The following is a 27,397-nucleotide window of genomic DNA, read 5'->3' as shown; positions in this document are numbered from 1 at the left end:
TGGTTCTTGTGTCCTATTGGTGTCAGTCGTCTAGAAACAACCCTCCCTGCTAGCCGTCAAGTCGTCAGCGAATGATGAGGTCATCTTCAGCGAGGTAGCGTTATCGTACACATTCCCTCTGTCTCTTCACCTGAAAGAGAGAGTCAAAAAGGTCGAGTAGATGGCATGATGACGACGTGGAGGACACATTTTTCAGATTTTGATGTGACCCGCTCACTCTACATTATCCTGTTTCTTACATAACTACTTACTAAAGAATTTAATAATTTGACACAAGGTATTGATTTCAAAATGGTCCCCCAGAGTCTAAACTCAATAGCAACGAGCATTCATAGCAGCGGTCTGTCAATTAGAAATAGTACACCGCAGAGTGCTGTAATTGACCAATCAGAACCAAGCATTCAACAAAGCTGTCTAATAAACTGCAAATATATTTCTTAATAGCCTTTTCAAAACACACTTATTGCATTATTCCTCAATTGAGCTATAGCTTAAGGGATTTTTTAAAGTGGAAAACATGATGAATCCAACCAAGCCACATGATTACTGATTTGGAGACCATTGGAACATGTGTATAAGCAGACAATAGGAACCAGAAGGAGCTCATTTCCCAAATCATTTCCTTTCCCGGGGAAACAGACCACATAATTCCCGGCTGGCCAGAAAAATTTGATCTGACATGCTAATGATGTCAAGCTACTTCACAGCCCTTTAACTCGTAATAATTAGAAGCATGCTGCTTGGATGAAATAGAAAGAAACGTGGGGAGGAGAGGGGTTTATAACAGTGAGCAAAAAGAGAGTTAGAGGAGGAAGCGTGTGAGTGTGTGTTGCAGTTTGTACCTCCTGATGCCAAATGACGAAGAGGAACAAAAGGCCTTCCCTCCAAACAGGGAGTTTCGTTGCTCCTGGGATGATGGCTTGGTGACAGGCCTCTGCTCAGGGATCTGAGTGACTTGAAACCTGTCAGTCGAGCAAGAGATTTGATCACTTCTACATTCATGGCAATCTTGGTATTATGACTGCCACCAAAACACACACACACACACACACACACACGCGCGCGCTCAAACACTCAAACGCTCAAACAGCTTCACTCTCCTCTAAGAACGTGCGTGTGTGTGTGTGTGTGTGTGTGTGTGAGAAGCTTAAATACTCTTTCTGCTTATTTTCAATTAATTTTAATGTAAATGCGGACTCGTATTAAAAACATTTATACAGTTTATAGATGGTTCTACTATAACTCATCTGGACTGTTATAAAATGACTCTGAATATGTCAGCTGTGGAATAAGCTCCATCAGATACATCAGTAAAGAAAGTAGATTATGTAAAAGTAACACTACAACAGTGTAAAAATACACCATTACAAGTAAAAGTCCTGCATTCAAAAGTCACAGTAATATCAGTAAAATGTTCATAAAGTACTAAAAGTAAAATTACCCATTAGAGCTTGTATATTATATCATCATACAACTGAGATAACCAACTGAATTAGGTCAAGGAGGGGAGAAATAATCTCTATACTTAATACTTTAATCTACAGCAATGCATCATGTAGTAAAAGAATACAATATTTGCCTCTGAAATGTTGTGGAATAACATTGTATTTGCATTGCATGTCCTGATGAGTCATGTCGTTTGTGTGTTGGGTATGAACAAATATGGACGTGTCTCACCTCCCTACAGACAACACCGCCAGCTCTCCCTCCTCTCTCTCCTTCACTTCACTCCCAGCCTTTTCCTGTACAGTATTTGGCACAACAGCTTGTGTAATGTCGGTGTCAACAAACATCCCCCCCAGCAGGGGGCGCTTCTGCTGGTCGGGGGATGTGTCCAGAGAGGGCAGGATGAGGCTTTGGGGGGTCTTCATGGGATCTTTGAAGGAGTCCAGGGGGGGTATAAGGATAGGAGGCCATTTTCTCTGGGCACAGCGGGTGCAGCGGTAGCCATGTCTGGGGGCCAAGCCGGAAAGGCCGGAGATGGTGTGGAGGTGGGACTGGTGAGGGCACAGCCTGGGGAGGGAGCGGAATGGGGACAGGGGAGACAGCATCGGGAACCTGGGAGGAAGAGCAGGAGAGGATGAGGAGTGAACAACTGATCAGTTACATTTTTATTATTCAGTTTAGTCCAGACTATTTTTCCATACAAACTCAAACAATGAAATGTGAATTTACTGATGTTTGCCACATCAGTAAACTGAGTGAATTTTTAACTTGAATTGGCAACACTTTTACCACATGTCCATTCAATGTACAGTATAATATGAATCTGAAATCACCTATACTCATGATTTCTGAATGTACACAACTGCACAAAAACACACATACGTACGCTTTTCCCCATCTTGGTCCTAAATAAGGCCATCTGCCTATGACATGTTTGTTACTAGCATCACTAAGATGCTATCTTGTCAGTCTAGACCAGTGTTTCTCAAATGGGGATAGACACATAGATCCCCATTCTTTCCTGATAGACAGTTTAAAGGTTTGTATTGCCACGTCAGCATAATGCCAGGATGACAAGTGAGTCTTTTAGAAAAGCTACAAAAATATCCAAACATTACCTTCATCACTTCTGCCTTTGTTCAGTGTGAATGGAAAATGAATCAAAAAATTAAAAAAAAATTTATCTTAGCAGGTTCACCCAGGCTTTTTAAAAAAAAGTTTTTGCCCTTCCATTGTTCTTTTGTGCAGAGAAAGGCAGAGCAAAAGAGATGAATGCAGCTATGTGTCTCTGTGTTGTAATAGCTAGTGGGTGACCTGTAGTGACCCCTGCAGAACCTCCCACCACACACACACACACACACACACACACACACACACACACACACACACACACACACACACACACACACACACACACTATCTGAAAGCTTTTCAGATTTCGGCATGCATATCATGTGTGCGTGTCAGAATGTTCTTGAATCTAAAGCTCACATGTTACAGCAGCCCATTGAGCAGCGCAGCACACTGCCAGAGGCCCCCAGAGACCTCTCGCTGTTGACAACAAGGCGTACATGGTGGAGTGCAATCGATCCAATTACCACCCATACAATACTGTGAGATAATATGAACTTCTGTGGGAGAAGCTGGGTCGCAGCTCAAGGGGGAAATTTGCAGTATGAAGGAGACTTCACTGTCTTCTGCTGCCAGTGCCGATAAAGGGAAACACGGTGGTGCAGACTGTGGTGTAAAGCAGCATGTTTCTGGATTTTGTTAGATTAACTTGAGCACTTTTAACGGCCGCAGATTACAACCAAAATTCCAACCGCAACTACACATGGTCATGTAAACCGTGTGACTTCAAGCTATGTGACAGCCAATGAGCTTAGTGACAGACAGGTTGTTTAAGCTTCATGACTCAAGGGACAGCGGCTACAACTGTGTCAGACATTCACTTCAGACATGCGGGAGTGAGTCACCGCCAAGCATCAGCCCACTCCGGAGCTCGCTGAGGAAATTCCTTGTATTGCTATGAGATACCTCTCTTTTTCTCTTTGAAGAATAAATTGCAGGTGGCTGTTTTCAACTCCACTGTGTGCACAAGATTGCTGGATTAATACTGTATATAATAACTATAATAATTATAACTATTTTTATTTAAGATAGTGCAACTTGTTGCTGCTCATGGGGGAATTGTTGGGTCTCTGTAAATCATGAATAAGTGGAAGTGTGTGGACTTTATATTCATGTAAAGTGTCTTGAGATAACTTTTGCTATTTTTGGCACTGTAAATAAAATTGAATTGAATTGATGTCATATTGCCACATTGACAATGTGGCAATATGACAATGTTGTATATCAAGTGGTTCTACCGAGCAAAAGTATATGTTGAAGGTATATTTTGAGTGTGAGTTAAAGAGAGTGTGGTCTCATACTTGATTGATGAGCCTTTGCTCATGGCCATCTGTTTGCTCTCGTACTCCAGCAGCAGTTCCTCCAGTGCAGCAGCATTTTCTGAAACACACACACACACACACACACACACACACACACACACACACACACACACACACACACACATCTAGATGAGACTCGATCAATGAGGTTGACTACACTGACAGTCAGTTCTGCAAAATCAGAATAATCCATCTCATCCTGTCTGCTGGTATGTGGTTTAAGACCATATAAGAAGTTTAGAAATAACATTAATTTGTGCTTATTGATTGATTGATTGATTGATTGATTGATTGGTTGTTTGGTTGATTGATTGATTGGGGGAATGATAGGATTCACAGTTTGTTCTGCTTTTCATTTTGAAGGGAACATTTTCAAAAATGACCAATGCCTTTTTTTTTTTACCTTTTGCTGTGTTTGCATTTTCTAACATTAACCATCTAGTATGGAGAGGGACAGTCTGTGCTTGCAGCAGTGGAGACGTGTCAGTGATGTACTCTGATGACTGCGCTCCCCTCTAAAGCCACAAGAGATGAAAAGGCTCTAACCACTAGGTCAGAAATGACGTCACCGCTGCTCAACACCTACCTTTCTTCTCAGTGATGAGGCGAACCAGAACACTGATGGTGTCTTCATTCAGGTCATCAGATATGTATGGACAATTGGTACCTGAAGTAAGCAAAAAAAAGACACATAGAAAATTACCAGACATATATTTTCTAAAACTGTATATTACATTTTAGGTTCTAGATTCTAGATTTTAAGATATCTGCCTTTTGTTTTTGTCAAACTATGTGGTATATGGTTAATGTGTTATGTACATTCGTAATAGTTCAGAATATATTCTTGACGAAAAACGGCACATGTTTCAAGCTGTCCACACATATACTCAAGCCTGAAACTTAATAAAAAACTCACAGAGTCAGAGTGAGCACAGTTCACACGGTGCATGTCGCTGCTGGGATATTGTGCCCTATAGTGCCTGATGGGACTGATAAGGATGGATGTGGATGACTGAACAGCAAAGAATAGATATGTCTCCATGGCAACGCCCCTCGACCATCCCATAATAGCACAGCACAGTGAGGCAGCTGAGAGAAGAGGGATGAGGGCGCAAAGGGTGGGGGGGTCCAGAATAGCTCACTCAGCGATCACACTCCATTCAGCATTGTTGAAACACACAGGGCTCTGTGTGTGTGTGTGTGTGGTGTACTAGACCCGAATGCCAGGTGACTATCCGTATGTTACTGAGCAACATGTGACCGTATAGATGCATTTGTGTCTATAGTATGTGTGTGACTTTCTTGCTAGGCTGTAACAATAGCTGTGTCTCCACACTGGCTGTTGCTATGGGAGGATAACAGCATCCATTTCACAGTGTGGCACTCATTATCTTCTGTTTATTCCTCAGTGTTTCAGAGTCAGCCACATTAAGTCCCCAGTCAGGCACCTTGTTTCAGATGAGTTTAAATGCAGCAGTCTCATGGAGCTAACATGGCTGAAACGGAAAACTGCAACAACTAAACTCCATTGTACCTTTCACTCTGCCCTTGTGGCTGCAGGTTGAATAATTACACAGTGGCAGATTTGACTCCAGCTCAGGACATTTCTTGTCCTCTCTGTTTTTCTCCTATTCAGCTTTCCTGTCACTGTGCTCTCCAGTAAGTCAAAGTTTTTTCTGTCTGCAGCTCTGCAGATCCTGATTTCAGCCATGCAAAGCTAAGCTTGGCCTTGCTGCAATTCATCCCCATGGGTGTTCCCCCTGAGCGGCGATGAGAAAAGTGCTGGAGTAAGAAGTTTACCTCCTACCTTAGCCCAGTCAGGACTGCAACAAACAGACAGATAGACAGACACACAGACAGTACACTGCAACAAGGAAAGTTACATAACAACAGGAGAACAGCCAAAAAAGGGAGAAAAATAAAGTTTTCTCATGCAACAGCCAAAGCCTCCTATTCCCCTCCGATCATTCTTTTTTTAACCTGCAGTATTTTATTTCCTTAAGATACCCACTTACATTACCTAAACCATCTTTAACTTTATTTTGCTTATGCTCATCTCTCTTGTCCTTCATCTGTCTCACTCACACATGCAGACTTATCACTGCACTACCGCATCATCTATTCAATTCAATTCAATTTTAATTCAATTTTATTTATAGTGCCAAATCATAACAAAAGTTATTTCAGGACACTTTACAAACTAGGTAAAGACCACACTCTATGATAAACATAGTCCTCAGAGGTGTACACGAGGAGAGAAAGAGGGGAGCTGAAAATGAAGGAGGTGATAGGGTGTCCTAAAATAAACCCAGTTGCTGTTCCTTACTTCCAATGTAAAGAAACTACATGTATAAAACATTAACATTGATATTATCGTTCTTTAATCTTTACACCGATGTTGAAATCGGGCCTTCTGATTATCCACATTGATGAAAAGTCAGTATGCTATCGTTAGCTGCATGATATCCTAAATTAAAATCATTCACTTTGAATCAGTCAATCATTCAGTCAAAACCACATTTAGACATAGAACTTTTATAGATATACAAGTGAAGTGGTTACAAATAGGGAACAGAAAGGCAGAGAGGGAGAGGAAAGCGGAAAAGAGGAGACATAAACCATGAGGTGAGGACCCGAGTGAATTATTGAACTGGCTGGGAAAGGAGAGATGGATGGATAGTGTCATGTTCATATGAGAAGGGGGAGGAGGGTTCACACCAATGTGCTCGTAGAGGAGGAGACCAAGGCAACACCACAAACAAAAAGCAGAGATCATTGACAGAAAGACTGTCGCTATGACCTCTGTCTGTCCTGAAATCACATCTTCACACAGGCTTTGTCTCAAATAGATAATAAATGAGCTGAGACAGTATGATTGAGGAGATGTTTCACGTTCTGCAATGCAAATCATTCTTAGGCAAGACTTTCTGCTAGTGAAACAGATATAAAAATGATACGTATCATGAAATCTGTTGGGTCTTTTCCCAGATCTGCTGGTGCCTGGATCACTAGATCCGCAACACAGCTACATGTGCTAAGACTTGGTGACACAATAGAAATGCTCTCATCTTTGAAGCATAAAAAACACAAATTACATTGGTTTTGGCTGGAATGTTAGGGAATGGAAGCTAAACCAAAAAAAAAAGAAAAAAAAGAGTCAGATTCTTCCTGTAATCAACAACAATAAGCTAGCAAACTACTGTGAAGGTCCTCAATTAGCTCATCAAAAAAAAAACTTCACATGTGAGTATGTGTAACTGCATAACAAAGAAGCGGCTTTAGCCAACCGGGGGGTGCAAAGACAGAGATAAAAATAAAACCTAAATCAAGGATAATTTTTCAATTTTTGTAAAACGTTAAACAGCTTCTTGAGGTGGGACGTGCTGGCAGAAAGTCCGATCTGTTGAGGCGGCAGCTGTGCTCTGACGCTATGTACGGCCATTTGGCTGTCACACAGCTTTCCTCTGAGCCCCACAACATCAGGTGAGTGAGGGAAAAGCCAGATTAGCCTTTTCAATCTGTTTACGCTGAATTATAGTAACTGATACACGGTCATGTCTAGATGGTTACCCAGGATTTGTGAGAGATTAGGCATTAACCTTGAATGGTTAAGGTTAGTATAGGTGGTTGGGAAGTGAGTCTCGCAATAGTTTTTGCATGTTTTTGCACGTTTTTGCAAATCTTACCATCTAGACATGACCCTGATACACAGATAGTAATAAGGTATGGAAAGGGCATATTTAAAGTGTAATGTATTCAGTTGTTTAGTTTGATGAGCTCTGTAGCCTCTGCAAGTCAATGGCTGTTGAAGGAATAGTTCAACATTTTGGGAAATTTGAACATCTGTCCATTAAATTTGATGTTACAGCCAGCAGGTGGCAGCTTAGCAAAAACACTATAGGCAAGGAGGAATAGCTAATGTTACTCCGGCTCTGTCCAATAATTGAGCATTCAGTCTCCCAGAACCTCAAAAGCTCACTTATTTAAAGGTTATAATGTTATAAAGATGTAAAAATGTCAGTTTAATGTTTAACCAGCTTTAGAGGTGCTGGTAGGCAGACTTTGTAATTTTGTAATAAACAAAACGGTTTCTTCCAGTTTCCAATTTTTACGTAAGCAAAGCTAACCAGCATCTGTCTGTAGCTGCATGTCTAATGAACATGTATGAAAGTATCAAACTTCCAATCTGACTTTCTGCCAGAAAGCAAATATATTATTTGTCGTTTTTACAAACAGTTCCCAAACAAACTATTGCTTGAAGCTATGTCCACCTTTTGCATGAGGCAACCAAGTGAACACAATAGCGAGTTTGCAATGTTTGTGCAACCGTAAATGAGTCCAAGCGCCTCATAGCAGACATAGTTTTTTCAAAATGTCATATGTTCTTTGTGAAAACGTACCAGGAACACTTCATTGTGGATCCCTTCCAACAGTTTAAAATAGCTTCTTAAAAAGATGCTTAACAAACATGAGAACCATGTACAGTACATCAAGTACAACCGAAGCATAAAGGAAATATGGGTGTACTTCCCACATTGTGTGCACGTGGTAATGCCGGCCTATACAGAAAGTTTAGATGGTGTTTGCTTCACCATCAAGATGAACCTAGGTGTTATGAGTACAACAGGTAACTTGTCATGGTACAAGAGTAAGAGTGGCTCAAAGGCTGCAGTAGGCCTATGAAGAGTCCTCCAGGACAATATGACTATACAATATTACAAAGGACAGGGATAAAGAGCACTCATGTTACTCACAGAGTAACCACAGAGAACGGGCGTGGTTACTTACACTTCTTTTATTGCTTTTTCCCCTCTGTATCTTTCTCTCTCAAACTATTAAACAATCAAACTACCCCCATCCCACTGTCTCTCTTTCTTCTTCTGCTTTTTTATACTTGTTTCTTTTTTATACTTATTTCTGTGTTTATCCAAGTCACTTTCTGCCTGACGTCAGAAGGGCGAGTGAGTTGATGGGAATGCTCCCCCACAACCACCCTTTTCATAGGAAAATTACAAAAATAACGACGCATGCTTAGAAAAACAGTGTGCATGACATGTAATGACCCCTGCAAGGTCAAAGTTTAAATAAATGGCTCGGCTTGGCTGCACACATACTGTAGGCTTGCGTGTAGTCGCATCACAGAGATACATGGACTGTGGCTGCACACAAAGACGGTGCTCTTTTGGCTTGGCGTGACTCCTGACAGCACTTGACCACATCTTGTGCTTGCGTGTGTGCTAATTTGGTATTTTATGGGCGAACGTGACAAGAACCTGAACATAAATGGTAGTTTCAGCACTAGCTACTTTCTATCTTTTGCTCCAACATTTTTTTGTCTCACTTCCAACTCCTGTCATTTATTCTTGTTATTTAATCTCTCTTACCTTCTTTCTGTGGTGTGGCAATTTCTTTATCCCCTCCCTCCATATCAGCAGAACAGCGGTATCCCTTCTTCTTCAGGATGTTGCAGATCAGGATACCCAACAGGCCCATCACGCAGAAGACGGGCACCAAAGCAAACACAGCGTACTCCGCCGTCTTCTCCTCAGCGCTGCGTACCACAGTACCGTTCACCGGCCCTCCTGCACCGCTGGATGGGCCTTTAGCCACTGTGCGCACAGTTCTGACATGCAAAGATGCTGAGAGAAGGGAAAAGAAGAAACACTAATAAAAAGACAGCAGAACGTAAGAGCATGGATTCCATAAAGAACAAATGATGGTTGTGAATTGAATGATGGACGAGCAGCATGTGTTCAGGCTCATGCTTACTTTGCACACACAGACTTTGGGTGGAAACTTCCCCTGTGGCAGTGGAGTGAAACCTGCAAATGGTAAAAGAATGAAGAGGAAAGAGCATACTGTAATTAGAGAGATAGAGAAAGAAAAACGGAGGACCATTCTTCAATGAAAGAATGAATGAGCGGTTTTAGCCTGTATCGTGTCTTATGCTGCTTGATGCTGCCCATTGTGGTAAATGATGTGTGTGTATATGTGTGTGTGTATGTGTGTGTGTGTGTGTGTGTGTGTGTGTGTGTGTGTGTGTGTGTGTGTGTGTGTGTGTGTGTGTGTGTGTGTGTGTGTGTGTGTGTGTGTGTGTGTGTGTGTGTGTTGATGTTTTACACCGAGATAATCACAGGACTTAATTTAGAACAAATAAAAGTTTACAAGGTACATGTTGGTGCAAGGCAATGTCCGTTTCATTTTAGCTGTCAAAAGGTTGCCCAAAGTATCGATAATTCAGTGCTTCTCAATACCACATGTTTCAAAATGATAGGATATCCACATTCAAAGTGATAAAAATGCAGGTCTACAATCATATTTTTAACCCAAGGCAGCACACATGAATAAACAGAAAATCAAATGTACCGGTATATGTTCAGTGACCCTTTCTGCACCAGCAATGTTTGCAGGTTGTTAATAATAATAATAATAATAATAATAATAATAATAATAATAATAATAATAATAATAATAATAGTAAGAATAATAATAATAAAAATATAAAGCCAAAAAAATTTGTGCCGTTAAGAGGATTTTCGTCAGCCCTAATATATATCCTATTTTGTATACCGCAGACTTTTTTTTTCTTTTTGTCGTGTTATCCAAAGAGGTATCAAATATCAGGTTTTATTGATATAAGTATTGCATCACAGTTTAAAATTCTGGTATCGCAACAACCTTAGCAGACAGTTAGGCCTTACCCCAGCAGACAGTCCCCACAGACAGCATCTGAGCTCACAGTGCCAGGGGTTGCAACCTTTCGGCCGAGGATCTCGCAGGAGGCGTGTGGTCGGCAAAGTTCAGAGTTGAATGCGTGTGAAAAGCTTCCAGTCGGGCACAACTGACAATACACTTCCTCTGATGGACTTTGTATCTGCTCACAAGCCTGGCCAAAAAGAAAAACATTTCTAAACTCAAGCAAAAGAGGCTGCAAAAGAACAAAATAAAGCATCCTTCTGGTGCTGTCAAAGGGTTGGAGTCTCTGTATTAACAAATAACTTGGTATAAGCTGACTATGGTGACCCTGGCTATAACTTATAAGGTCAGAGGGAAAAATAAACTCTAGATCATTTGCCAGGGGCTTTATACACAGGTAGGTGGTGGTAATACATTTGGTGAATCACAACAAAAATATACATGTATCAATCAATATTGTTTCTGCAAATACAAATTCATATACATAGGTCATTTGGACTCTCTTTCCTATATTTCTTTAAGCTCTATGTTATACAGAATAAGGAGAAAAAATGGGTAGGGAGAGACGGATAATTAAGTAACATTTGTCAAAGGGGACAAAAATTAACCAAATCACTTGATAGCAACATATATTGTAACAGCGGAGATATAATACATTATAAATGCCCTTCAAAGCGGGTTAAGTTACTATTTATCACTTCATTTCAGTTTATAGTCTCACCTTGGAAGGCTCCTGGCCAGCAGGGCACTGTGGACACACACACCCTTCCCCCCACCGACACTGCACCGCTGCAGTCCCACCACAGCTGAACACCTGGAAGTTACACACACAAGCCTATGAGTCAGTAGAGGTTTGCTGTAAAATTGTGTCCACACAATTACTAAATCATGATGTACATCTGGTAGGCATAAAACCCTTTTTATTTATTTACTTATTTTTGCATAACCACATACACACACACACACACACACACACACACACACACACACACACACACACACACACACACACACACACACACACACACACACACACACACACACACACACACACACACACACACACACACATATTTACCGTGAGGAGGACGAGAGCTGAGCAGTAAAGGTGGTTCCTCATCTTCTTCAATGTATTCTTCTATGTTCATATGATCTAAAGGAAGAATGAGACAGAGACGGGTCAGAAAAAGTGTAAATCACATTCTAAAATATGGTGGTTCACACAAATAAGTGCAAAATTGATGACATTACAACACTTCTGTCACACAGACACACACATGCTGTACACAAGCATGCACACTCACAGAAAACCACACACGCTCACATGATGAAAAACATTTGAGTCATTTTTTTGCGACTTATCCAGAGCGCAGTGACTCGAGTGACAGGGAGGTAAGGAGCAGTTGTAAATGCCGTAAATAACATTTAACATGAATCAGGTTCTTTTTATGGACGGTAGTGAATGAACCAGAGCTTTTCTGTGGCTATGTTTGGGCAGTAGATACTCTGCTATTCCTTCTGCAAAATATTAATTTGCCAACAGATGCTGACTGTCTCAACGCTTGACATTAGCTCTCCCTGGGACAAATCAGAAAATTTAGGTGAGTTTGAAAAACAAAATTTTAAGGGGATCATCAAAACTAAAATATATCATAGAGAAGACTAACACGTAAAGAAACGAGGACGATTGGACTGCTTTATTTTGTAGTTTAAGGTATTGGAAATAAATGAGAAAACCTCTTCTTTGAGTCTGCACTGATGGGTCACGTGTATAGATTGTGTTACAGCAAAACAATGTTGTCATCTCTAAAGTTAGCAAAGTATTTGACGACAGCGTATTTAAAATAACTTCCTATAGAGTGTGCGAACGCAGACACACACACACACACACACACACACACACACAGACACACACATACATACATATCCATTTGCACACAGAACAAGTGGTCAACAAGGTATTTATCACTGCTCTTTACTGATGCTTCAATATAACTTTGTGGACGAAGATGAAATCCAGCTTGAGGTCACTTTCCAGGTCCATCTATAGCATCCCACTATATTGCAACTAGAGCAACACTTGGTTCACCTTCACAACTGAGTTTTCACTGCTTAATATAACATTCCAAAATCATACGAAATTATATTTTGGTACATTAACAAGGCAGCAGAGTAGTCAGCAGTGCAGTAAGCCAACATGTAGAGGATTAAGGTTTAGTTCCTGGGACATCTAATGTGTTGAAGGAAAATGACAAGCTGTTCTGAATCTAAACTTAAAATCCAGACTGGTTTGACTCCTCGCTCCATTGAACACCTGTTAACAGGTCTAGAGAGTGACATCAATTACAATAAATGCATTTCCAAAACTGACTATCCAGAATCCTATTAAAAATCAAGTTGGAACAATTTGTCAGACTTCTCTGATGTAAGGGTAATCCGCAGCACTCACTTTTTCCACTGTGTGCCCTACAACATCCTATAACCTAATAAAGCACAAAATAAAACAGCTTGTTGCACGAAATTTGTTGCATGAAATTTGCTGTGCGCTGTACTTTGCTGCAAAGAGGAGAAAATGACTGGTTTGACCCAAATAGGGCTTGTAAAACAGCCACTGACAAAAGCGAAAGCATAAGAGTTATTTGGATATATGTCAAACAAAAGGCGAAGAGAGAACAGAATTACAGGACAAGGATGACAAGAAGATTAGACCTGGAAGAAGTGGTAGTGAAAGAAAGAAACAGAGAAAGTAAGAAATAATGAAAGACAGGGCAAGAAAATGGGAGAGAGAGGGGAAAGACAGAGCAGCACACTTACCCCAGACTTGCAGCTGATTCACACAGTTGCCGTGGCAACTCAGAGAGGATGCTGTGTATGCTGCTACAAATGCTGAGTCAGGACCAAACTCAAAACTAACTTTCTTACAGCTGTCAACACAAAAATATTTGTGCTACTCTGAGAAGTAGCTAAAAAATGACTACTGGATTTTACAACCAGAAAGATTAAAAATCTGAAATGATATGTATAAATTCTCACTGCGAGAGAGCGCTAATAAATGCAACTCAAGAAGTCAGAGAAATGGCACAAAACTCAAGTCAAGTGTTAGCTGAATGGAGAATTCTATGTACCTGCTTGTGTCTTATACTGTCACTCTGACCACAGACACACCCCTGACATCCTTGGGACATGCCCCTTCTATCATAGCTAAAACAGACTATGTGCATGTGTGGGTGTTGTTGAATATGTGCGTGAGGGGTGAGGCAACTTTAATACACCTCTTCACCTTTAACCACGCAGCTAAACATAATTTTTTAAACATTAGTTAGCAAGCAAATAAACATCTACCGCTCAAAGCCATTCAGCACACACAGCACATACAGCAGATCCCGAGTGATTATGTCCAGTAAGTGTGTGATGCTAACTTTTTTTAACACATTATTTGCACATTCACTTGTTCATTTACACACACACACACACACACACTCACACACACACACACACACACACACACACACACACACACACACACACACACACACACACACACACACACACACACACACACACACACACACACACACACACACAAATCTGGAATGCCATAATATCCAGCCAACACCAAGCTGTGCCTTACACAAACAAGAAAATAAAAAATGTAACGAGTTTATGATTTTGGTCCGCCAAGGCCCTGATGCCAATGACAGGCCACTGGAGCATAATTTCAGGGAGGAAGAGAAAGATAAAGCGAGGAAGGAAAAACCACTAGTTTGGAAAAAACGACAGGACCGAACAGCTGATAGAGCTGTAGAGGAGGAGAAGAAAGGGGTAGAGGTAGGAAGGGATGGAAAGAGGAGAGTGGCAGGGAGTGAGATTTGCTGAAACTTCAACCTGATAGCATGATATATATAGAAGCATTTGTTAAAATGCCATTACAGACCAGAGCAAGAGGCTAATTACAAGTCATACACGCGCGCATACATACAGTATGCACTTATACACACATGCAAACACACACAACACACAAAGCTGGGTAAAAAAAGGGAAAAATGATCAATAAAACAGCAATGATAGAGAGAGCAAAACAAAAATGGGACCTACAATTAAGTAGCTCTGTTTTTGGAAAGTGTCAAGTAACAAATTGGACGGGGTTAGAGGGGTTGAGGAATGTTGGTTTTCCACAGAGAACCTCTCTTGACCTCAAGAAGTGCATTGACTCAAACGACTGTACTTCAACTCCAGCGGAGCAAGGTGAAACTAATTACTGTGTGATGACTGCTTGTAATTCGTTAATCATCATCATACAGAGGACTGACTTCATATTTGAAATGGCTTGTGTAATTCTTTAATTCAGGCACAAAAGCATCTACTAAAAATATTTTTTCCATTATGCACCATTAAAAAAGTATTTCCTGACTGGATTCCAGTCAATGCAAAGATATTTGGTTTAAGAGAAACCATTATGGAAATGCGGACCTGCAAAGTTTGACACTCATTTCCAGTGCTGGCGATGCACACTTGAAGAGCGACAAGTGTATTCAACAGCGACACATGTAGTGAAAATGTGCTTGAAATGCAAAATGCATGTGAAATTGTTTCCAAAAAGGATGTTCAAAACGTGCCAGCTCCCTGACCACTGTCTTCAGAAGTCAGCCCTTCACAGCCAGGCTGATCCAAGTCAGCATTGTCTGCGTGTGATACATTTGTAGTTAAATCCGGTTTGTGTGAGGTTTTCCCCACAAACCCACTACAGAAGTGACCGCCACACGTGGAACTTCAAGTGGACCTACATGGTACATGACCACCCCTGTGCAAGAACTCTCCATCATCTTTTGAAGAAATAATTCCCCTTTTTTGGAAATGCACTTTTTCCTTACATGAGACAACTGATGGCACTCTTATGTTTGTCTCAATAGGAAGCTGCAGGAAGTTAGCTTAGCTTAGCAGAACATTAGATTTGTTCTGTAACAAAATCCACCTACCAGCACCTCTAAAGCTCAATAAACTCGCTTTAGAGGTGCTGGTATGTAGATTTGATCACCTTTGGACAGAGCTAGGCTAGCTGTTTCACCCTGTTTCCAGTCTTGCTAAGCTAGGTTAACCGTCTGCCGATCTTTTCATTTAACTCTCAATAAGAGAGTGAATAAAGCCCCTTTCACACACACCGCAAAACTAAAATCCTCTAGACATGACTAGACTCAGTCGTTTACCCTTCCAGTTCCCTCATTCTTCGGTGTATTCACGGTGAACGAATGGACATGTGGATGACGTTTATATCATGCTGCAGCCAACAAAAGAGGAAAACAAACTTCTGACAGGGAAGAAAAAGGGTGATTTACAAAAAGGATTCGGGACATTGTGTCAGAAGGGACCAAATCATTAGACAAATTCAATGAACTGCAAGAGATGTTTATGACCAAATGATAAGCCAGATGTATTGGCATGATCCAATCCACGACATGTCCTCCCTCCTGCTGCTCTACCTACCGTCCGCCTGTTTATATGGTGCAAGTGATGTTGAGTCTTTCCCAGTGCACAGATGCACTAAACAATGAAAATAACTATTTAGACTTTACTTTATCCATGTCAGAGAAACTGGGGTTCTGCTTGCTGCAACTTTTGTGTCTCACATACTTGAACTCTCAAATTGTTTCTTCCACATGCTCTTTCCACCTCTCTCAGCTCTTGAGCCATCCATCCTGTAATTGCATTTTATTGTTTGCATGTTTCCTTTTTCAAAACCGGGCTGTCGACGGTGTGCTTTGGTTTGGAGGCTGCAGTCAGCTGGATGTGTGGGTAGAAGGAGTAGAAAAAAAGAAAGAACGAAAGAAAGACAGAAAGAGAAACAGGAAGAAGAGCAGAATATAACAGGATATACAGTATATACCTCTCAGAATATCTCAGCGTACACAACAAAGAAGCTGAAAGACACCCAAGATTCCTTCATCATTTGATGTGAAAACAACAGGATAAAAATTCAAAAACACCTCAAAGGAAAGGGAGAAGAGCATGATGACTTTTCAAAGCTGTAAAACAGTAATTACCCAAGGGCCTCTCTGCTGTTGTTTGACACATTCAAATAACAATCCGTGACGACATCAGATGACCAGTCACATTTTCTGTTTTGTTCAGGAAACCTAAAAATAGCAATAATAAAGAAGTAATGGCAAGGTCATGACAAAAACACGGACATTATTCTATTCTGTGGTGGTTTTTGGGGGCAAGTGGCAGCTAATGCGCTGTAGAGCTTTTTCTGGCTCCTTGATGTCATGCAGCCACTGAGCTGAAATCCTACTGGATGAAGCTGTGAAGGAAGGAAGGAACCACAAAAGAGGAAACACAAGAATGAGTGGGACTCCTCGCCTTTCAGTGTGAGGTGACTGAGCGGCCACGTTATTGGCTTCCATACAATGAGCCGTGTTTGTAAAGTACACATGATTCTGATTAGATATGAGACTGTGCGATAATCGTATTTCTATGCCACGCTTTATTATAGTGTTGAGTTTACAGACACAAGGTCCCATGCTGATATATCTGGTTCATACTGGTATTTTGAGTTACTACCAGAACATGTTTAGATGCTTACATGTTTACATATACTGTATGACACTGGTTTTGCTTACTTTCAATAGGGATCTAAAGTAACAAGACGGCCTAGATCAAAACAGCTGTTCTTTGCCTTATTCTCACACAGTATTGTGTTGCCTGAATTAGTTCTGACTGCAGTTGCGGACCTTTTAATACAATTGTTTTTTAAGCATTGTCCTTTGTCACTTAATTTCATTGGATTTTCAGCCACAATTTCACTTTGCCTTTGTCTGTATTCAAAGACCTTTCAAAACAACAGGCAAGTTAAGACAGTAAGCCTACCCAGATGCATCATGTGAATACAATATGAACAGAGCAGGAAATTATATCTCTATCTATCTGTGACCCTGTCAATCCCTTAAACTGTGCTCAACACAAGAGCGATTGGGGAGGGACAATAATAAACCAGGAATCTGAAGCTATAGGCGGATGCTGGGGGTGTGAGTGGGGCTTATAAAATTCTATGTTTAGGCGCAGCAGTATTTTAAAACTTAAACGTCTGCTGCAAAGTAAATACTTGGACAAACTCATCCAAGCACATATTAATCGTTCCTGAACTCGATCAAGTAGTTTTACTTGCCTAACCCTCACCAAAACATGTTTTTAGGAGGTCGGTCAAGGCACATTATTCGATATTTCACAAAACACGCTGTAGTTTTCAGTGGAGTATGTCATATTCAATGTACTGACAGCAGTTGTTCCCTCTAACTGGCTTTCAGGCTTTAGGTGATCAATAAGTAAAACTTCCAAAGACTAAGTAAATATTTTTTGCCACACAGAAGTAAACACTGCTGACTTGCTGTGTCCTGAAAATATCTAACAGGTATGAATAATGAATCATCACCTGTTCTAACCAACTACTAAAAGTAAACATGTTGGTCATTTCCTCTGGTGTGGTGATGTGAGGATGCATCAGAAGGACAGAGAAGTTCAAAGGATTATTTCCCCCTCAGCAGGTTGAGAAATCCTCCTTTGTTTTAGTCCCATAACCCTTTAAAAAATCCATTAGATTATCTCAGAAATGCATCATCACCGAGCTCAAAACAGGGCTGTTTTCCTTAAACACTCTAACCTCACTGCAACAACATTACACTCTATATATCTTATATGGTTTTATCCAGAATACAGACATTTATATTTGCTTTCGACTTGGTTAAAACTGAGTAATGCTCATGTTGATTAAAGTAGTTTGATAAAAAAATAAACAAAAAAACTACAGGACACTGAATGATCCTTTGGTGCTTCAAAAAATGAAACCCTTTCAAAAGCACAAGACGTGGATTTCCCTCTCCGTCATAAAGTAGAAAGGCTTGACAAAGAAAAGTCAACCACCAAGTTCCCGTGCCGATAATGGCCACCTATGCCACTAGGTCTCGTGGCATGGGGAACACCTCTTTATCTAACGGCTTACGGAGTGAAATACAATAGAAAATAACTGAGCCGGCAAAAAAAGGTTTAAGGTAATTACACTCCATTATCCATCAGACATTTCGTGGACCGAGAGATAATGTGCATGTGTGCGACAACGACGTGATCGGGACAACCATACCCTCTGTTTGACTTAATGGAAGTGCCCATTATCGGCATATGAAAGGTTGATTTACGCCAACACTTAGAACACATTAGTGCTTAGACAATGTCTCATTATGGGGAGCGTGTCTGATAACTGGGCTTGCGTCGTCTCTGCACATATCTGCAGATGCGTTTCTCTCACTGTTTCTTTGCGTCTGTCATTCCTCCTCTCTGTCCTTAAGGTTGACGTGATGTTCGGTCGTCATGTTTTCCAGTGGAACTGTACACCAGCGGGAACTTAACAGGGGCCTCTCTTGTGTCTCCGCCACTGCACCGTCTGTCAGATATCACCGAGGTGGAACGAGAGACGTTGAATTGACCGGAGAGAGTGATGAGAGGAAGAACAGCCAAGAGAGACAGACGCAGTAAGGTGTTCAGCTTGTTCACAGACAGAGTAATACCTCCGCAGCAACCAGAGATCCCACAGTACGGCAGGCGGACAGTACAATGCTCTAATTTACAGCCACCACGAATACATATATACAGTACATACAAAAGAAACCCTGGTGATAAGACAGAAATGTTTCCTCTCCTTTTGTTCATTAGAAACAGACGTCTCTTGTGGTAAGTCATAAATTCACACATGCTTTAGGCTCAGTCCCCACTGAAATGACTTTCCAACCACTACGTCCATCCTTCTACCCCACTCTAAAGTCAACTTACATAACGTAAATGAAAACCTGACTTTGTTTGCCTTAATTTCACTGACAGTCAGTGGTGCTTTTACTTATTGCAAAGACTTTTTTTAGTTAAATTAAAACTTTGAAAGTGTTTAGATTCTGCTTCATTAAAAAAAAAGCCAAATTTGTACTTCTTCTAAAAGAAAATGTTTTTCACAAGGAGACAAGGACACTGGTATTATGTCAACCCACGAGAAGCCAACTACAAAGTAATTCTGGCTACAAAACAACCCAAAGAAGACTCCAAGGCAACAAAAGCAGAACCCCGGGCAATCAATGTTTTTTGGAGAGTCTGGTATGTTCCCTTACATCACCAGCCTCATTAACCGTGGATTTAAAATCAACTCATGTTTCAAAACACCTTCAGTTATAATTCACAACACATACACACAGCTAAAAGTCAGCCCGCACAGCTCCCATTTTCTTCACACACACACACACACACACACACACACACACACACACACACACACACACACACACACACACACACACACACACACACACACACACACACACACACACACACACACACACACACACACACACACACACACACACGTGAGTACAGTGTAAAAACAACAGTTTCAATGTGTTATCTCTATTTGTCAAACAAATACAGAGGATTTGATTAATTATTGTTTGAGTCAGTGGACCATTTTACTCTAGTAGTTAAGAAGCTGAGCTCAGGCAGAGAAAACATCCCGTCTGCACAGATTGGATGTATTATGTAACAAAAGAGCTGTTTGATTTGTGAGAGTAAATTGTAGATGTTCGCTTGTGGGAACAAGTCTTCAATCTGTCTCCTGCTCTCAGGGAAAGCTGATGCAATCAGTAAGAGCAGGGTTGACTGTTTGCAGGGAGATGTAATTACCCTGAGGAACCATGTTAAAAGAAAAGTTAGACATTTAGGGGAATGAATCTCATAAAAAGCTAACCCTGACGCTAAGTGTTGTCCCCCTGAGATTGCCAGACGAAGCAGCTAGTTTAGAGTCCAGGAAGTCACTGCAGAGAAATAGTCCAGCACAAAACCCTGCAAACTGCAAATTGTCTTTGTTTTGTGTAAAGTGGTAATTTGAGGAACTGCAGTTTTCTGCACTTGGCTTTCTTACTTTTTTTTGTATTTTCCATAGTCCTTTTTCTGTTTATGCAAGCATTTATGCATACAGGTGTGCAACAAGAGTCAACAAAGGACAGTTTGTGTGGTAAAAGACAGTCCTCCTGGTCATTCCTGAGAACATGTCCTTGTACAGTATATTCTACTAAATATGAAAGGTTTAGCACATTTACACACATTGAACTCTCTCTACAACCCACATGCTTACAACCAGCATAGTAGCAGATTCTGCATCAACATATTAACAATCTTAAAAAGACAACTATATACATTAAAGTGAGGGAACTGGCTTATTGTTATTTCCATTAGCGAAAGGAAGGTGAAAAAAAAGAAAATTCAGAGGGATCATTCCAAGTCTGCTCGAGTCAGGGATATTAACTCAATCAATTTTTCCCAAATTTGATAAAACTTAACCTTTCGGATTCTCAGACAATAGGTCAGCTTTTCCATTTTGAATATTTCCAGAATTATTCCGTGCCAATCCTCAATTGTAGGTGGTGTTGGATTTAACCATTTCCTGGAAATGGATTTTTTCCTAGCAGCTTTATGTGCCTCCTTAGTTCCAAGCACACAACTTGACCTGGATACAGATTTTTAAAATGAAGGGGTATTTGACACTTAAACACTGTTTTTAATGTGTTGTGAATGCCGCTCCAATACTGGTTTAATTTGGGCCAGCCCCAGAATACGTGGAAATGGTTTGGCTCTAGAGAGTCACATCGTCTCCAACAGGTTGAGTTAATGTTCTTGTATTTTTCTTAAAAGTCTTATAACATTCTTCCAACGGTGTTCTCTCCAGTCCATGGAGTTGGTTGAAGACCATTGAAAAGCACCTATTTCCCCCCAATCCTCCTCAAAGAGCGTCATTCCTGCCTCTCTTTCCCATTTTTTAATGTGAAGTGTACTTTCATTAGTGGTGTGGAACAGTGTTGGCTTCATGTTTCAACCCTCGCGGTTGCTTAGTTGCTAGGCAGATTTTGAGATAATGCTGTTTCCCCCTGTTTTCTGTCTTTATACAAGTCAAGTTTACTCCTGGCTCTATCTTTATATTGGACACAGATATAAGGGTGGTATCGATCAACAACTGGACCTCTGGGAACATGTTAAACAACCTCATATGTGGACTGCAATAGTTTGTACATGGTATGTTAAAGCAGTTCCTCATAACCTTGTATGGAAGAGGGTGAAAAAAGTAGATAAGCAACCCTTTGCCCCCAACATTCAACCCAACCACAGACACGCACACTCACGCTCACACCCACATATATTTATGGATCTAAGTATGCCATATTTTGAGTTCTGTTCAATAACTCTATAAAAGTGCTGCTATGGACGAGAGGTCCAATTTTCCTGCTTTGTTGGCTACATCGTCATTACTCAGCGGTTGTTTGAATTGGGCCCTCTTCACATGAGGGATTGTGTGGATCACTCACTTGTGCCTCGTCACAAAGACACGGACCCCGACACACTAGTGTGTGATTTGTTCTGGCAACTACAAGCTAGTGATTGGTTACTGGCGAGTAAAGAGAGCAGATTGCGGTCGTTGTGCAGATTCGTCTTTCCTCCCCCAGAGCCGGCCTGTTGGGTAGCAAACAGTCTCTTTCCCCTCTTTTCTTAAAGCGTATTTTTAAGACTGTGTCATTAAACTGTCAGAGGGCAGATGGAGGAGACTGAGGGAAAAGGTTATGAACTCGGGTGAGATTAACGCTTTTGTCCCGATTGAACCAAATCTCATGGAATGTGACAAAGATATAAACCGCATTACAGAAACAGTGTGTCAGTTTAATGTAGGAGCAGAGGAAGAATTCACACCATTTTCTTAGGCAATGGGTGCAGCACCATAAGTCAGTAGTACAATACAAAAGTAAAACTACAAATGTACAGTTAACTTGTATTTCAGTGTTGTAGCTGGTCAAGATTTAACTGCTTCACACATGCATCCCATTTCATCAACTGGTCATATATTAAAATGTAAAATCTAAATCTGGTAAGTGACTAACTGTGTAGCTATGTAGCTGTAAATACATTGAATAGAAAGTACAGTATTTCCCTGTGAAATATAGTGGAGTAACAAAGTAGCATAAAATTGAAATACTCAAGTAGTGCTACAACAATTAATGAATTACTTGATTAGTCGATCGGCAGAAAATTAATCTTCAACTATTTTAATTAACGCTTTAGCAAAAATATCGAACATTCTTTCGTTCTGGTGCTTTTCAAATGTGAGGATTTAATGAAAATAATCCTTAGTTACACTCAAGTAAAGTCCAAGTACCTCAAGACTGTATTAAAGTATAGTACTTGAGTAAATGTACTCAGTTACTTTCACCCCACTGTGTTGTATTGTTATATTATCCTTAATCCATCATTTCTGATGTGTAATTTAGTCCTAAGAAGGCAAGGAGTCATTTATTCACATAGTTTAGATTTTGAAGGCTGTTTTTTCTAGCGAAAAACAATAGACAGGAAAAGAATAGCTTGGGATAAAATACTGTATGACACCACGATATGCATGGCCTTTGTAAACTTCAGCCACAAAGGAGCTGAAACATCTGGGAAATAGCTCTTTTCCACTTCCTGACTTTAAAAAGAATGAACTCAAGTGATGAAAACCATAATTTGTTCAGTTGACTATGAAGTCCTGGGACTACAGCAAAGAGACATGGTGGTCTCCTGAGGAGTCTTTCCTCACAAAGGCATGGTGTTAACTTTGGATAGTGCTGTCTATCAAACTCTGCTTCCTCATTAAAAAATAAATTATAATTAAGCTTGGGTGTGTATACTTCAAGTGTATGTGAATGGTTGCATGCTCGTGCCAACATCTTTCTGGGTTTTTGTATCCATGTCCCCCTGTAATCATCCGATCCTTCACCAATCTGCGTGTGCGGGGTACTGAGCCAGCTTTGGATCAGGATCTATGGTCGCTGCAGTGGGAATATGTTTGGCACGGAGTTTCCTGGCTGACATTAGGGAGGAAGACTAGCCACTGTGGCACGGGGATGGAAGGCAGTCTGGAGGCATTCCCTACCACTCTGGTTGAATGGATGGACAGACAGATGACAGGATTGATGGCCTAATTAAAGATAATTCTGTGTATTAACCCTCTGTGTCCGTCTTTCTCACTCCATCTTCCTCTCTTTAACTCATATTTTGTCTCGCCTTCTCTTCACTCTCCTTTTTCATCTGGTCATCTTTGCATCTTTTCACAGTGTACAGTAAATGTTGGGTAGGGTAGAATTTGGCTCAGGATAAGTCCACGGCTACACACCACCTCCTAATTAAAGCATTTGTTTGTTCCTGTGTGTGTGTGTGTGTGTGTGTGTGTGTGTGTGTGTGTGTGTGTGTGTGTGTGTGTGTGTGTGTGTGTGTGTGTGTGTGTGTGTGTGTGTGTGTGTGTGTGGTATAATTACAGATGTTAGCCCCCAGTAAAGTGTAATGATAAGTCAAATTATAATCTTTTTTAATTCTGACACATTATTGTCCTCTTATAAATCAGTGGACTCATGCTGACTGATGTAGCTATTTTCAAGTAAGAACAATATACTTTTGTGACTATAATGATACCACAGTGCTGTTTGATGGAAGTGGAACTATAATCTTTGTAAAAAAAATAAAAACATATGAAACCAGGTCCAACAGATGGTAGCAATAAATAGAGACGTAAAAGCAGAAGGGTCCACTTAAGTCAGTGTGTGAAGTTGGAAAGACTTTTGGATCAAAACCTCTCCTCCCTTCTTATGTTCAACTCCACTTTTGTGATATAATGTTATAAAATGTGCTTTGGCGAAACAAAGAGAAACCCCCAAAAAACAAATAAACAAAACAAAACAAAGAGAAACCCAGGGATAAATCCCCCCTGTCATGAAACACACTGTGCATATATCCATACACACATACTCTGTATTTCCTCACAAGAAGGGGTAAAAGTATTTGATAGAAAACAGGTAGCTCGTCTTCTTGTAAAACAGGCCCTATCAAAGTACTTCCCTGCTCAAAAAAGCGTTATTTTCTGCACTCTAAAATGTCAGACACTATCTAAAGTGACATGTATCTGAGTTCATTTAATCACCAGAGAGGTGTTTCCACATTCCTCTCCTGAAGGAGGAGATGTCCGTGCACTTCTCTGCTATCTGAGAGATTCCAGGCAAGCTTTAGTTGCTACGTCACTAGTAGGTTATAAACCAATCGCTGCCCATGAATGTGAAACACTATTCAATGACATCCTTAACACAACGGCAAAGAAATCGGAAACCTCCAATGCGGAGTTGACTGTCAGTACAGAAAGAAAACACACTATCATCATAGTTTACAGCCATTGACAACAAGTTAACAAGCTAACAAGCTAACAGCAGGAACTAATAAAAGATGCTAACTACACTTACCATTCTGATACGCCGGTTAGTGCACAACAGACTACTGATGTAGGTTTGGGTCTGAATGACACCGGGTTAAGGGCGTTGAAACTATAACTGAATTGCAAAGCTTGGGCTCCGTGTTCGTCCATCCACCTGTGGGACTTGAGTCAGCCTCCTGTCTGCAGCCAGCTCAAACACAAAGGCCTACGGCTGATTCTCTCCGATGTGTTCGTTTGCACGGTTCAATTTAAACCTCTGGTGAGTTCTTCAGCCTCCGGTAGAAGCTAGAACGTAGTTACTGAAGAGTCTCAAGCTACCACAAGAATGCAGGGGTGGGTCGATGCCAGATGCAGAATTCCTCAATGAGGGAGAAAAATTAGATGTGCCTCCAGCTCCATCTCTGAGTTGCTGTTCTTTTACTTTCTATGTGGGACATCCATGTTAAACAAAATATTAAGCATATCTGAGTACTTTTTAAATACTTTAACACGTGTCTGGAGTGGAGTTTAAAATCCTGTGTACACTGAATTCTCTGTTCAAACGTGCCGTGACAAGACAGTGCTGATGAATAAACTTTCTATATCCTATAAAATCATTCTTAAAGCGCCTGCATCGTAATAATATTACGGACAGTCGGTGAAGCTGTACGTGGCCCTCTTCTGGTGGAAGTGTGTGCGTATCGTGTGTGAGCGAAAGCTTTTTATTGATACAAGCGTACAGGAATTTGCTCTCAGACAATAGAAGCCCTCGGCCAAAAATGACAGTCTCATCTTGGCTCTTGTGTAAGTGTGTGTGTGGACAGTGAACCTGCCCTCATTGCTTAGTGTGCTCATTACGCAGCAGTACTTCCTGCCAAAACCAGGGCACTAAGAGAAGAGTGTATGAGAGACACATGTTAATATTAAAACTAATAATTTGACATTTTCTTCTTTGCTTTGACAAAAGGTATATTTTTTTCATAATACAAGATACTGGCCTTTATGTGTCTCCATATAATAAAATATTATAAAGATGTATACAATATGAAAATAAAGCAGGGCCAGGACTCAGACGTTTCACTTCATTAAAAAGAGAAGAGGAGGATCATACTACCAGTGAGGTCATCACGCACCCATTGCAGTGCGTCAAGCATGCTCTCACTGTTATTAGACAGCACGGCACACAGCGGTTCTCATAGTTATTATAAACCTACTGAATTAACCGAATTGAAAGGCTGTTTGGTTGCATGTATCAGAATAAGCATTGAAATAGATGAAATGACCAAAGGGGGTTGGTAAAAGTATCCATAAATGCTGTCATAGTCACTGACGAACACCACAGCAAAACCCTAAGTCTTGTGTAACTGTAGATCAATCAAATAAACAGCTACAAAGGTTTCCTAGGCAACGTATTTACATCGTTTATTTAAAAAGGTTATTTGCTGTCGTGAGACATAAACCCCGTTAAAATAAACAGCAGGGACTTTTTTTTCGTTCAAAGTCATAACGGGTATCAATGTGTGTCGTATGATGTAGGGTATAGCACTGATAATCGCGTGAACATTGGAATATGTCATATTACCGCCGTGCGTAAAAGTGGTCATGACGGTCGGACCGGCTTTGTGGCGAGAAAAGCCCCACGCGAGCCGGCCACGACCGACACAACTAAACTACCGGCTTCAGCAGCCATTCAGATTCTTACTACAAGGTTAAAAAAAAAAACTAGAAGAAAAGAAGAAAAAAAAGTTGGACTTACCGGTTTGGTGAATAAAAGGAGTTGAAATTAGTGTTCAGAGACGAGCATCATCAGCTGTAGTGGACTGAGCTGGCAGGGGTAATTAAAAAAGAATGGATGGAAACCACAAAGCCGGTAAACGAGGTTCCCTAGCTCCTCTCTCTCTCTCTCTCTCTCTCTGTGAGAAAGACATAAACACTGAGCTGGCTCAGTGAGCTCACAGTGCGTCAGCGCTGCAAGCTGAAACCCCCGTCAGTGTGTGTGTGTGTGTGTGTGTGTGTGTAAACCCCCTCTGTCGGTCGTTGTCTTTCCCCGGCAAGGACTTCTGCTCACAACCTGGCCTCTGAAAGGTGTCGTCATAACGGGGAGCCAATGTATGGAGAGTCAAACGGTTCTAAAGTATCTAAAGTCAATAATTAATAAATACTATATAGTATTTATTATTATATTTTTGTCTATATGTATGTATATGTGTATATGTGTATGTGTATATATATATACATATCAAATCTAACCAAAAAAATCCATTTCTAACTATTTTTTTAATTGCATTTCAACCCTTTTTAGTTCTCAACACCCATATGTTTAACAAACCCTATCTGTTTTCAAGGTAGTTCCATAACCTCCAGACTCTTCTGACCACATGGGTGAAAATCCTCTGCACAGTAAGAAATATGGCCTGGTTTACAAGTTTTTACTTAAGGAATTAAAATAAATGTTTGAGGTGATCATCAGTGTCTGGCTCTCCACACATCTGTCATTTAAAGGTGTAACTGTACAGTA

The 27,397-nt window shown here is 40.7% G+C and overlaps 1 protein-coding gene across 1 annotated transcript; it reads right to left on the bottom strand.

Moving 5' to 3' along the window:
* Positions 1-26,750, bottom strand: LOC310947506 (tumor necrosis factor receptor superfamily member 19L-like). The gene is made up of 11 exons (XM_083914330.1): positions 26,636-26,750; positions 11,674-11,748; positions 11,317-11,409; positions 10,601-10,785; positions 9,669-9,721; positions 9,284-9,538; positions 4,486-4,566; positions 3,879-3,957; positions 1,678-2,058; positions 843-962; positions 1-130 (listed from the first exon to the last, which is right to left on the bottom strand). Exons 2-11 carry the CDS (start codon positions 11,713-11,715, stop codon positions 127-129), a joined length of 1,293 nt encoding a protein of 430 aa, XP_083770456.1. The 5' UTR covers positions 11,716-11,748; positions 26,636-26,750; the 3' UTR covers positions 1-126.
* Between the last annotated feature and the right edge of the window lie 647 nt (positions 26,751-27,397).

This window comes from Echiichthys vipera, assembly GCF_963691815.1.
Source record: "Echiichthys vipera genome assembly, chromosome: 5".
NCBI lineage: Eukaryota > Metazoa > Chordata > Actinopteri > Perciformes > Trachinidae > Echiichthys > Echiichthys vipera.
Note: the sequence above shows the minus strand (reverse complement) of the source record. Positions and strands in the feature narration are given on the sequence as shown.